This window comes from Artemia franciscana, chromosome 9 (genome assembly GCF_032884065.1).
Source record: "Artemia franciscana chromosome 9, ASM3288406v1, whole genome shotgun sequence".
Taxonomy (NCBI): domain Eukaryota; kingdom Metazoa; phylum Arthropoda; class Branchiopoda; order Anostraca; family Artemiidae; genus Artemia; species Artemia franciscana.
Window position 1 is genome coordinate 13,338,233 of NC_088871.1, and position 12,161 is coordinate 13,350,393.

The window sequence follows — 12,161 nt, forward strand, 5'->3', positions numbered from 1 at the left end:
GGGGATGAATTTGACTCACAAAGAAGGAATTTAAATTCATCAATAGACGATCAAAGGCCTTCAATATTCAACTGTGTAACTGAGAGCTCACTGACCCAAACTTGGTCTTCAAACAATCTACTTCTAGATTTAGTCTCATTTTTATCAACAACCTCTGAAAAATCGCTTTACTGCATAATCCCACGTCCCTCCTTCAATACCTCTTCTAAATCTAACGGTTCTTTCAAACAGTTCGTGATAACAAACTGTAGTAAGGAGCGACCCGGCTCAATAGTAAACGAAACTGTTAAAAACGGAATTTTGATATTAAAAGATACATAAAAAGAATCGAATTTTCATGCTGATTTTAAATATATAAGTATCATCAAATTTAATCTTTGTCATCAAAAGTTACGAGCCTGAGAAAATTTGCCTTATTTTGGAAAATAGGAGGAAACACCCCCTAAAAGTCATAGAATCTTAACAAAAATCATACCATCGCATTCAGCGTATCAAAAACCCTATAGTAAAAATTTCAAGCTCCTATCTACAAAAATGTGGAATTTCGTATTTTTTGCCTGAAGACACATCACGGGTGCGTGTTTATTTGTTTTTGTTTTTTTTTGCTGTTTTTTCCCCAGGGGTCATCGTATCGACCAAGTGGTCCTAGAATGTCGCAAAGGGCTAATTCTAACGGAAATGAAAAGTTCTAGTGCCCTTTTTAAGTGACCAAAAAATTGGAGGGCACCTAGGCCTCCTCCCACGCTCATTTTTTCCCAAAGTCAACGGATCAAAATTTTTAGATAGCCATTTTGTTCTGCATAGTCGAAAACCATAATAACTATGTCTTTGGGGATGACTTACTCCCCCACAGTCCCTGGGGGAGGGGCTGCAAGTTAAAAACTTTGACCAGTGTTTACTTACAGTAATCGTTACTGGGAAGCATACAGACGTTTTCAGTGGTATTTTTTGGTTTGGGGTGGGGTTGAGGGGAGGGTGTTATGTAGGAGGATCTTTCCTTGGAGGAATATGTCATGGGGGAAGAGAATTTCAATGAAAAGGGCGCAGGATTTTCTAGCATTACTATAAAAAAAACAATGAAAAAATAAACATGAAAAAGTTTTTTTCAATTGAAAGTAAGGGGTAGCATTAAAACTTAAAACGAACAGAGATTATTACGCATATGAGGGGTTCTAAAAATAGCATAAAGAGCGAGGTATTTAGGCGAAGATAAATACCTCGCTTTTTATGCTATAGTATTTTTAGCAATTTAAACTATTTATTCTACGGCCTTTCTGATTCAGGGGTTATTCTTAAAGAATTGGGACAAAACTTTAAATTTAATGTAAATAGCGAGGTATTAACGAGGGGACAAACCCCCTCATGTACATAATAAAAATATAAGAATACAAAAGTTTGTTACGTAAGTTAATTCTTAAGTTACGTATATTTTTTACTAACAAAAACGTTCATTAAAAATTAAAAGTTCTAGTTGCCTTTTTAAGTAACCGAAAAACTGGAGGGCAACAGGGTTCCTTCCCCACCCTTTATTTCTTAAAATCTTCTGATACAAACTAAGAGAAAACCATTTAGCCAAAAAAAGAATTAATATGCAAATTTTATTTTAATAATTTATGTGCAGAGAGCCAAAATCAAACATGCATTAATTCAAAAACGTTCAGAAATTAAATAAAAAAAACTATTTTTTTAAACTGAAAGTAAGGAGCGACATTAAAACTTAAAACGAACAGAAATTACTCTGTATATGAAATGGGTTGTCCCCTCCGCAATCCCTCGCTCTTTACGCTAAAGTTTGACTCTTTGCCACAGTTCTACTTTTTAAAACAATTAAAAACTTTAGCGTAAAGAGCGAGGGATTGCGGAGGGGACAACCCATTTCATATACGGAGTAATTTCTGTCCGTTTTAAGTTTTAATGTCGCTCCTTACTTTCAGTTAAAAAAACGAGTTTTTTTTAATCTAATTTCCAAAAGCTCAAGACGATTCAGGACAGAAAAACCATCAGAATGATTAGTTACATTTAATGTATTATTGCAAGCCAGTTCAATCAACCTTTGTCTTAATTTCACCATGATAGCTTGGAAATAATCATGGATTCAGAATTAGGACATCCCCACGAAAGGCTCCATGGCCTGTGAACGTAAGGAAAAACATTACAATCATACCTATTAAGATTCATAATGCAAGATAAGAGAAATAAACACGGTGAGGAAAAAAAAACCAGAAAAGACTAGTTTGGAAACCCTTGAGCGAAGGAGGGTTTCGTTTAAAAAAAAAACATGCAATACAAACCCTCGGAGGGCAAGTATTTTCCCCAAATGTCACACCCCATCCAGAATACGGCCGCCTTGAGCTGTTTCTGAGCCCATCTCTATTTTGTCCCCCACTCGCTGTGTTACAGATATGAAAAAACTTCAAAACCAAAGTATTCTTGAAAAACCAAAAAAAGAAAAAAAAATGAAAGGGTAGCAGGATAGAAAAGAGTAACTAGAGTTATGGATGATAATCACCAAATTGCTACAAAATATTAGAATAGCTTGCTACTGTAAGCTGAAGAACCATATTATTTAAATTATTTTAAAATGCCAGCAGTAATAGTGATTCACTTACTAATTTACATAAATTGTATTTATTTGTATTTATTTATTGTATTTATGTTGTATTTATTTATCATGAGAGGCTCGATCTCTCATTCTTAACAAAGAGGAAAATAAACTCGGCCCTAGCTCTCAATGGATGACAATGTTGATTTTCAATTAAACATTTTATTCTATTCAGGAGTGGATACGGAATTAATCTTTGTGGTAATGAAAAGTAATTGAACTTTTATTTTCATATTTCTCAACCCTGATTTCCTGTAGTTCGTAAGACTATCAACCTTTGCGTGTGTGTGTGTGGGGGGGGGGGTCAAGCCACTCTAAAAATAATACCTGGATCCTTTCGTGAGTCCACTGATTAATTGATCGGTATTTTCTGATAATCTTTTTGTAGAATCTATAAAGTGACATTCCTAATGCATGCATGCATATATTGAGTTGCTAAACTCTAATATTTATTATTTATTTGTCTATTTTTTATTATTTTTGAAATAATGTTTATTTTAATCTCAATGTTCATTTTTTGTTTTATTTTTTCTCTAAATTTTTCTTCCAAAAATTCATACCGTACCTTATCATAACGTTAATGTCTAAGGACAATATTTTTTCAAAAGTTTTCAGTTATATATGTTTAGTTTAAAAGTTTAGAAAACAGAGGTTTAAGACACCTCTTAAGACAAAAACTTGTCAACTCGAAGAGATTAATCCGTTACAACGCCATACTTTAAAATAAAGAATTTTAAAACAAAGCTTCTCATTCCAACTAAACGGACATTGTGTTTCAGGAATCTTTCTTAAAGAATTAGGACAAAAGTTCAAAACTTATGCGTAAGGAGCAAGGTTTTCTTAAAGGGGCAACTCCTTTCATATTTTTAGTTTCGTGCAAATATATTGGCATCATTATATATGTCTTATCTATTCTGTCACTTGTTTTTGTCTTGTCTCACGCTAAGCTGAATGAAACTAACGACGAAATTGGTTTTTTCTCGAGTTTTACACAGCGTAGAGTTAGTGGCGTATATTGGCTTACAAAAGTACCAAAATTCCTTCCCCTATGGAAAAAATACTTAAATACAGTTCTTAAATTTGGACATCTCTATTTTCTGGGGGAAGGGAATATTCTCTGCGGGGGGGATTTTTCCGGTGGAAATTTTCCTCGGGTGGTATTTTCCGCGGGGTAGGGTATTTTCAAATGAAAACTCTGGGGGAATTTTTCAGGGGGTTGTAAGCCGATCAACAACTACAATATTGATTATATGTCTGTTTGAAAATCTGTATGCATATAGTTTTTTTCTGTCTAATTAAAATCCCCCTTAACCTTCCCTAAAAGTTTCACCTTTAGGCTAATCATCTTAATTTGGGCCCAATGCTATTTTCCCTATGCTAGAATATCGTTAATAGCCGCTAAATTTAAGTTATTTTGAGCTGATTTTGAGCTGATTTTGTTTTTTCGATGATTCCCGAGCTGAAAAGGAAAAAAAAATACTTGTTTCATTTTTTCATTATTTTGTAGAAAAAACTGAATCGAGTTATTTTAGTTTGTTGAATATAGACAGACTGAATGGAAAATAGAATAAGGTATATTTTTAAAGGGATTCTGCAAGTCTTAAAAAAAGACAAAAACAAATGATAGTTAAAACTTTTTTATATTTTGTTTTTAAAGATGTAAAAATCTGTTTGATTTTCAGCATTTTTCTTGTTATAAGGCGTGAAATCTCCTCCAAAGGCAAGAATTTTAGACAACGTGTAGATTTTATAATTCACAACCATAGGAATAAGCCTCAGATGTATATCACAAACTGTAAAAAAAAAATTCAAATTAAGAATTCCTTCTTTTTTTTCTCTTTTTTTTTCCTCTGCTAGTAGAAAGAAAACAATCGATTCTGATTGACTCTTTGCTCGACACTATGACTTTTTGGATCAATAAAAAAACAACCAGTTTTTCAAGAGCAGAAATAGCAATATTAGCTTAGGTTTAGTTCATAAGTTTATTAATCCAGATTCACAAACCAATAAATAAATTAAAGAACACTTTCGCACCGGAGAAAACCTGTGAGGATTTGCGGTCACGTAAAAGTCTTAACTATACATTGATATACAATACATTAACTATACATTTAAAACAGTAAAAAACTTTAGCGTAAAGAGCGGGGCGTTGAGAAGGAAAAGCCCCTTTCATATACGGAGTAATTTCTGTTCGTTTTAAGTTGTAATGTTGCTCCCTACTTTCATTTAAAAAACTTGCTTTTTTTATTTAATTTCTGATCGTTTTTTGAATCAATGCATGTTTTGATTTTGGCTCTCCGCAGAGGAATAATTAAAACAAAATATGTATATTTATTTTTTTGGCTAAATGGCTTTCTCATAATTTTGATCAAATGATTTTGAGAAAAAAAGAGCGGGGGAGGAAGCCTAGTTGCTCTCCGATTTTCGGTTAATTAAAAGGGCAACTAGAACTTTTAATTTTTTACGAACCTTTTTATAAGTAAAAGATATACGTAACTTATAAATTAGCTCACGTAAAGAACTTTTGTATTCTCAAGTTTTTATTACATATATGAGGGGGTTCGCCCCCTCGTCAGTACCTCGCTCTTTACAGTAAAGCTTAATTTTTGTCCCAATTCATTAAGAATGACCCCTGAATCACAAAAGCCGCAGAATAAATAGTTGAAATTACTAAAAATACTTTAGCGTAAAGAGCGAGGTATTAGGAGGAAGTGAGCCCCTCATATAGGTAATAATTTCTGTTTGTTTTAAGTTTTAATGCTGTTGCTTACTTCCAGCTGAAAAAAACTTTTCATATTTATTTTTCATTGTTTTTTTTTAAAGTAATGCTAGTAAATCCTGCGCTCCCTTCATGGAAATTTTCTTCCCCCATGAAAAATTCCTCGATAGAAAGCTCCCCCAGCATATCCCCCTCTTCTCAACCCCTGCCTCCAACCAAAAAATCTTCCTGAAAATGCCTGTACACTTCCCAATAACCATTACTATATGGAAGCACTAGTCAAAGTTTGAACTTGTAACTCCTCCCACAGGGACTGTGGGGGAGTAAGTCGTCCCCAAAGACAGTTATAACGTTTTTCGACTACGCTGAATAAAATGGCTATCTCAGAATTTTGATCCGTTGACTTTGGGAAAATAATTAGTGTGGGAGGGGGCCTAGGTACCCTCCAATTTTTTCGGTCACTTAAAAAGGCCACTAGAACTTTTTATTTTCGTTAGAATGAGCCCTCTTGCAACAATATAGGACAACTAGGTCGATACGATCACCCTGGGGAAAAAAAAACAAAAAAAAACAAACCGTGATCTGCCTTCTGGCAAAAAATATAAAATTCCACATTTTTGTAGATAGGAGCTTGAAACTTCTACAGTAGGGTTCTCTGATACGTTGAATCTGTTGGTGTGATTTTCGTTAAGATTTGATGACTTTTAGGGGTGTTTCCCCCTATTTTCTAAAATAACATAAATTTTCTCAGGCTCGTAACTTTTGATGGGTAAGACTAAACTTGATAAAACTTATATATTGAAAATCAGCATTAATATGCAATTCTTTTGATGTAGCTATTGGTACCAAAATTCCATTTTTTAGAGTTTTGGTTACTATTGAGCCGGGTCGCTCCTTGCTACAGTTCGTTACCACGAACTGTTTGATGAGGCAAACACAGTTAAAACTGAATCATCTGGAAACGAAATAAGACATGATCCTTCAAAAAAGATGCATGAGATCAACATAGATAAGGTAAAGTTGTGTACCTACCACTGACCCTTGTGGTACTCCACACGTAAATGTAAAGACTGCCAAGCGCATATCATTAAACATTTTTTTGAGGGGGGATCTCCCTGTGAGATAAGTTTCAAACCACTTTAAGCACTTTCCGCGGACACCTAATGATTCCATACAACTTAGTATTCGAAAATCGACTGTATCGAATGCTTTGCGAATATCTATGAATATAGGCAAAGGTATTTGACCTCTGTCAATGCCACTATTAATCGATTCCATAAGTTGCCACAAAGCATTCGTCGTCGAGAAAACCATTAGCTTGTAGGAAACTATAAACAGATATATAGATAGATTTACTCACACGAAAGTCCAATTGGGCCATGGTGACATACACAAAACAAGCAAAAAAATACAGCAACAAAACGTAGACTGAAAAGGCACTAAAATTAATTATTTAAGAAAATCAGCACGATACCTCATACCAACCCAGATGAACTTTCCAATATTATTTATACATAAGTAACACCTAATTCTCAAAGTTTCCAAACTCGAATCTTCCCTCCCCCGACCTCCATACCAAATATATCCAAGCGCAATTCCCTCAACTCCCAACAATCCCCTAAAAAATGATATAAAGACTCATCCATCTCTCCACAGAGAGGGCAACTGACAGGACTATCCCTCAATCTATTTTTCCCTAAATATTTCCTTTGTTCTCAAAGAGGCATAAAAAATTCTCCTTACATACATTACACATTTCAAATCTTCTGGAAACAATCCCATTCTTAGGTAAATTTCTTCACCCCAGCTCTCCTTGACCTCTGCTCACCTCCAGCTCTCTATCCCAAGGGACTGCGAGGTGTCTTTTTCAGCTTGCTAAACCTGAACCTCCTGAGGTTCTAGCCTAGTAGAAACAAACCTAGATACAGTCCCTACCCTCTCTCCTATCCCCTTTCCCTCATCCCACATTCCAGCAATTATCTAGCCCTGAACGGTCTAATATATTGTTCACCTGATTTGGCCACGAATCCTTCCTATTATCTTGAAGCATCATTAAAAATGCTTGTTTGACTAGCCTATTACCATCTATTGATGACACCCTTTCCCAATATTTAACCATACTAATTAATCTACTCTTTCTCATACACTTTATTCCTATATCCTCTTTCTGTACTAACCCATTAAACTTATTATCAAGGCCTAACATACGCTTTAAAAACCTCAACTGCGTTCTTTCTAAATTTAACCCCTTATTATTCCCCCAAAAGCTCTGCCCCGTAATGCAAAGCTGATCTAACCCTAGCATTAAAAACAGACAATCCTAGTATTCTATTTCCCTTACTTTCTACCATTTTGAGATGTTTCTTCCATTTCCCATCTGATAATAGCCTACAACCTAAGTACTGTGAAATTCACTTACTTGGTCTAGTGTACTACCTTCATCAGTAAACTGACTCTGCGAATCTATCTCTTCTCCACTTTTCCTAAAAATCATAACCACCGACTTCTTTACATTTAATACTAGTTTCTTCATCCTAAAATAAAAAGATACTACACCTAGCAGTTGTTTCAAATGTTCTTGACTTTCCACTACTAATGCTATGTCATCCGTAAAAAATAATGCCATAACGCTTGCACTTGAAAACTTAATTACTGGGGCGCCTCTGCCTATCAAATATTCTTCAAAATAATTAATATACAATGGAAATAGCCGTGTGGAAATTATACATCCCTGCGTAACACCAAGTCTACCCCTAATAACCCTACATAAATCCTTGCCTACCCGTACTACAATCTTAACTACATTTTAAATAGATGCTATAATCTTAACAAATACGCTTGGTAGCCCTAGGTACAACGACTCTACCATTAAGTTTCTACCCACTCAATCAAACTACCCTTTTAAACCAAAAAATGCAACAAATATCCTGCTCTTTTTTCTTCTAGCCTGTTTCCTAATCATTCCTAATAAAACAAAAATCTGATATATTTGACTTTATCTTTTTCTGAACCCTGCCTGCGAATTTGATAAAATTCTATTTTGGTCTTTTGGATTGCGCTGAGATGTCTTATTGGCAGCCAGCATACATACAGCACATTTTTTGTTTTAAGGCATAATTGGCACGTTGCATAACTATGGGGGAGTTGACATTCAAAAATATCCCTAGATAAGTAGCTTCTGGGCCACTCAACTATGTTGAAGAAAGTGGCTATCTAATATTTTTTATCGGATGTGTTTTGAAAAATGTATGTGCTAGCGAGGAGGGTTGCTTTTTATTGTTTAATTCCTGAAACATTTTTGATTGGAACATATTTGAATAAGTTATATTTCATGCAGACTCATACAGACAGTTAATAAATAAGCGGTAGTAGAGATGATTAGAATATTTTTAGTTTTAAGACCTTTTTGACAATGTAATCCTCCATAAGGATTATAATAGAAGAACAAAACTATAAGATAAATGATGTCAACCTATGCGAAATGCGCTAGCTTCACGAAAAATTTCCTGTTCTAGTATTTTCTGTATATTCTTACGTTGTGATACTTTATGTAACTGTGAAAATACTGTGGGTATCAACCCGTTAAAATAATCAATTTAATCCTACGTTTTGCTGAATTTTAGAAGAATTTTTCTAAGACAAAAAGCTTACAGATTACACACCTCCATTCTACTGAATTTCCATCACAAAATAAGAAACCATCTACCGATGTTTACAAAATAAATCAAAACCTTACTAAATCCTAATTAAATCCTTATAAAAAAATAAGAAACATATGGTTTATTTTACATGGTACAAAACTGGAGACATACCAATTCAAGACTAACTGTAAGAGGAAGTCCATGCTCACTATAGTCACCTTTTTCAAGACACAAAACAAATATCAAAATACATACTGGTCTAGTCAGGTACTTGTACTAAGTTCACTCTAAATATAGACTGCCTTGGAAAACAATATCACGCTTTATTTTTGTTGAAGCAGCCTCCATCTTACTTTCGAGTGTTGGATTACCAAGAATTTGAGCGGCTTTACGAATATCCTCTAAAGTCTCTACAAGTTGCTGTATCACTCTTACTATCGAGCCTTCCTTTTCGTCAGTCAGTTCTATAATTTCTCTAAATGACTCACCCATCGCCCATCTATAAACCACCTCAACTAGGCCAAATTGAAACTGATCAACATAGTCATTAACATTTTCTAGTAAACCGAAGCGTTTTTGAGTTTCACCAATGTCCGTTGCTAACTTTTGAATGCGCTCTATAATTTCCTTTTGAGAAGGAGTAAGGTTTGGCTCCATCTTAGAAGCCATTTCCTTTTGAGAAGAAGTAGGCTTTTGATTGAAAACTAAACATGATAGTAATGCTGCAATATCTTCTTCTGGTAAATCGGTGAAAATATTGTGGAATAATAACTCGGTCAGCATTAATTCTTGTTTTCCAATGCTACACGCTACCTGTCCCTTCAGTTGAACTACGTTATCCGAATTAACATACTCGAAAGATTTCAAAACATTCAATTTTGCAGCATATTCTGCTGAATTACCAAGACGCTCGTCCGAAGTGAGGTAAGCTAACCGTTTGTATTCTTCTCGCTCTTGTACAGTGAAATTCCAATGGTCATAAAAAGATGAGCACAAGTAACAATTGAAATCCTCATACTTTGGTTTGATTTTTTGCAAGTCCTGCAATTTCAAAACCATGTCGTAATTTTTCTGTTTTAAATGTTCTTCCAAATTAAGAGAACTGAAGTTGGGATCTTTTGACATACTCAATAAGGCATCAACTGCTTTCACAAATTCAGAACAAGGAGAATCTTCCTTCGGTTTTGTGTTCCAGTCATTTAATATGGCCTTGCAATTTACTTTTAGGGTGAAATTGGTAACATCTGCAATGTCTTCTACCTTCAAAGATAAAACGTCACCGTCCCGACCATGTGGAACAAAATATGTATGTTTTACAAGGGCTACCATTTTTGGTGTTAGGGCAGATTTCGGTCTGGTTTTATCTATTTTTTTCATTGAGTTTTCTCTCTTTGTTTCTCTGCTCCCACGGAGGACTAAAGTCTTAAAAATGGGCTCTTTAGAAAGGTTATTGACATCTAGAAGGAGACCAACTTTTAAAACACATTCATCGTCGACGACTGTTAAAAAGCGTCCAGGTTTCAATGCCTTAATTACTTGGGGGTGTAAAACAAGCTTATACGCTTCAGCTTTTTTTTCTAGATACTTTCTAGCAGCTTCATATAAGCTTTCAACATCTGAGCACGTGTTACAGTCAAGTTTTGGGCGGATCTCTAATTGCTTCATTTCCTTTTCAAGTTGTTCGATTTTTGAGCGAAAATGAACCTCACTAAAGCTTAGTTTCATCATGTCTTGAACTTTTAATTGTTTTCCTCTCAGTAAATTCAATATCATCGAATAAGTCACACGAAACTGCGATTCTAATTTTTGAGGTTTTCCGAGCATCATTTTATGAAGGCTTTCCAATTCCGGCACATTATCTTTGCATAATATTAGAACAGTGCCAGTAGAGTCTAAACCTCGTCTTCCAGCACGTCCAGCCATCTGTATATATTCTGAAGGCAGCAATTGTCTTCGACCATTGTCGTCGTATTTCATTATATCGTCAAAAACTACTGAGCGAGCAGGCATATTTACTCCCATTGCGAAAGTCTCAGTTGCAAATAGCAGCTTAACCTTCCCAGCTTGGAACAGCATTTCAACAATTTCTTTTAAAATTGGCAATTTTCCACTGTGATGGACACCTATTCCTCGGTTCAGCAGACTTGACATTTCAGTAACTTGTGGAAGCTTTTTGTCTGAGCCTTTGAGTTTTTTCAGGCATTTTTGCCAGAATCGAGAAATTTCTTCTTTTTCGTCTGCTGTTGTCAAGTCAACAGAAGCCAATAAGTCTGCATTTTCATCGCATTCATCTCTTGACAAAGTGAAACAAATAACAGGGAGCTTATCTTCGGAACGAAGATGATCGATTAGTCGAATCCAAAGCTGCTTTTGGCGCTGTGGTGTTTTAACCTTATTGTCTTCTTTTTTATTGCATCTATGATCATAATTTCGTCTACCCCCTCCAAGAGCCCCTTTTCCAGTGTCTTTCTGTTGACTATGGAATTTCTCTTTTGGTTTCTTTGCCTCTACAGCATCTAAATAGCCTTTACGCAGTAGAGTTCCCTCAGCTCCTAAAATAAGAAATTTGTGCTCCTGTGATTTTCTAGATTGTCCTGTATATAAATAATGCTCCAAAGGTACAGGCCTCTTCGGTGTGCTTATAACATAAATCTTTCTTTTCTTCGTCATGCCAACCCATGACGCAAATTCCAAGGTGTTGGGAACAGTGGCACTCAACATGATGATTCCCACGTGTTCTGGTAAAAGAATTAAGACTTCTTCGTATACGACACCTCGTTCAGAATCGTTCATGTAATGAACTTCATCAAATATGACCCATTCTAGGTCTTGAACTGAACTTTGCCCATTATACAGCATGGATCTTAAAATCTCGGTCGTCATTATAACACAACTCGCATTTGGATTGATCTGGACATCTCCTGTTATAATCCCGACGTCTTCACTAGTACTTCTAAACTCTCTAAATTTCTGGTTGGACAAGGCTTTGATAGGTGAAGTGTAAAATGTCTTCATCTTATGCTTCCGAGATAAAGCAATAGCATACTCAGCAACTACTGTTTTCCCTGCAGATGTATGTGCAGCGATAAGAACACTTTCACCTTTCTCCAATTTAAGAATAGCATGTTTCTGAAAGCTGTCAAGCTCAAACTTCCATTTGAATGCAGGGTTTGGAACCATAGTGTCAAAATCAACAGCT

At 35.3% G+C, this 12,161-nt stretch overlaps 1 protein-coding gene across 1 annotated transcript in view; it reads right to left on the reverse strand.

The window, feature by feature from the left end:
- Nucleotides 1-9,086: 9,086 nt before the first annotated feature.
- Nucleotides 9,087-12,161, reverse strand: part of LOC136031026 (superkiller complex protein 2-like) — a 3,206-nt gene continuing 131 nt past the window's right edge. The window contains exon 1 of the mRNA XM_065710211.1: nucleotides 9,087-12,161. This exon is cut by the window's right edge and continues 131 nt beyond it. Within this exon, the coding sequence (XP_065566283.1) occupies nucleotides 9,245-12,161 (2,917 nt within the window). The 3' untranslated portion in view covers nucleotides 9,087-9,244.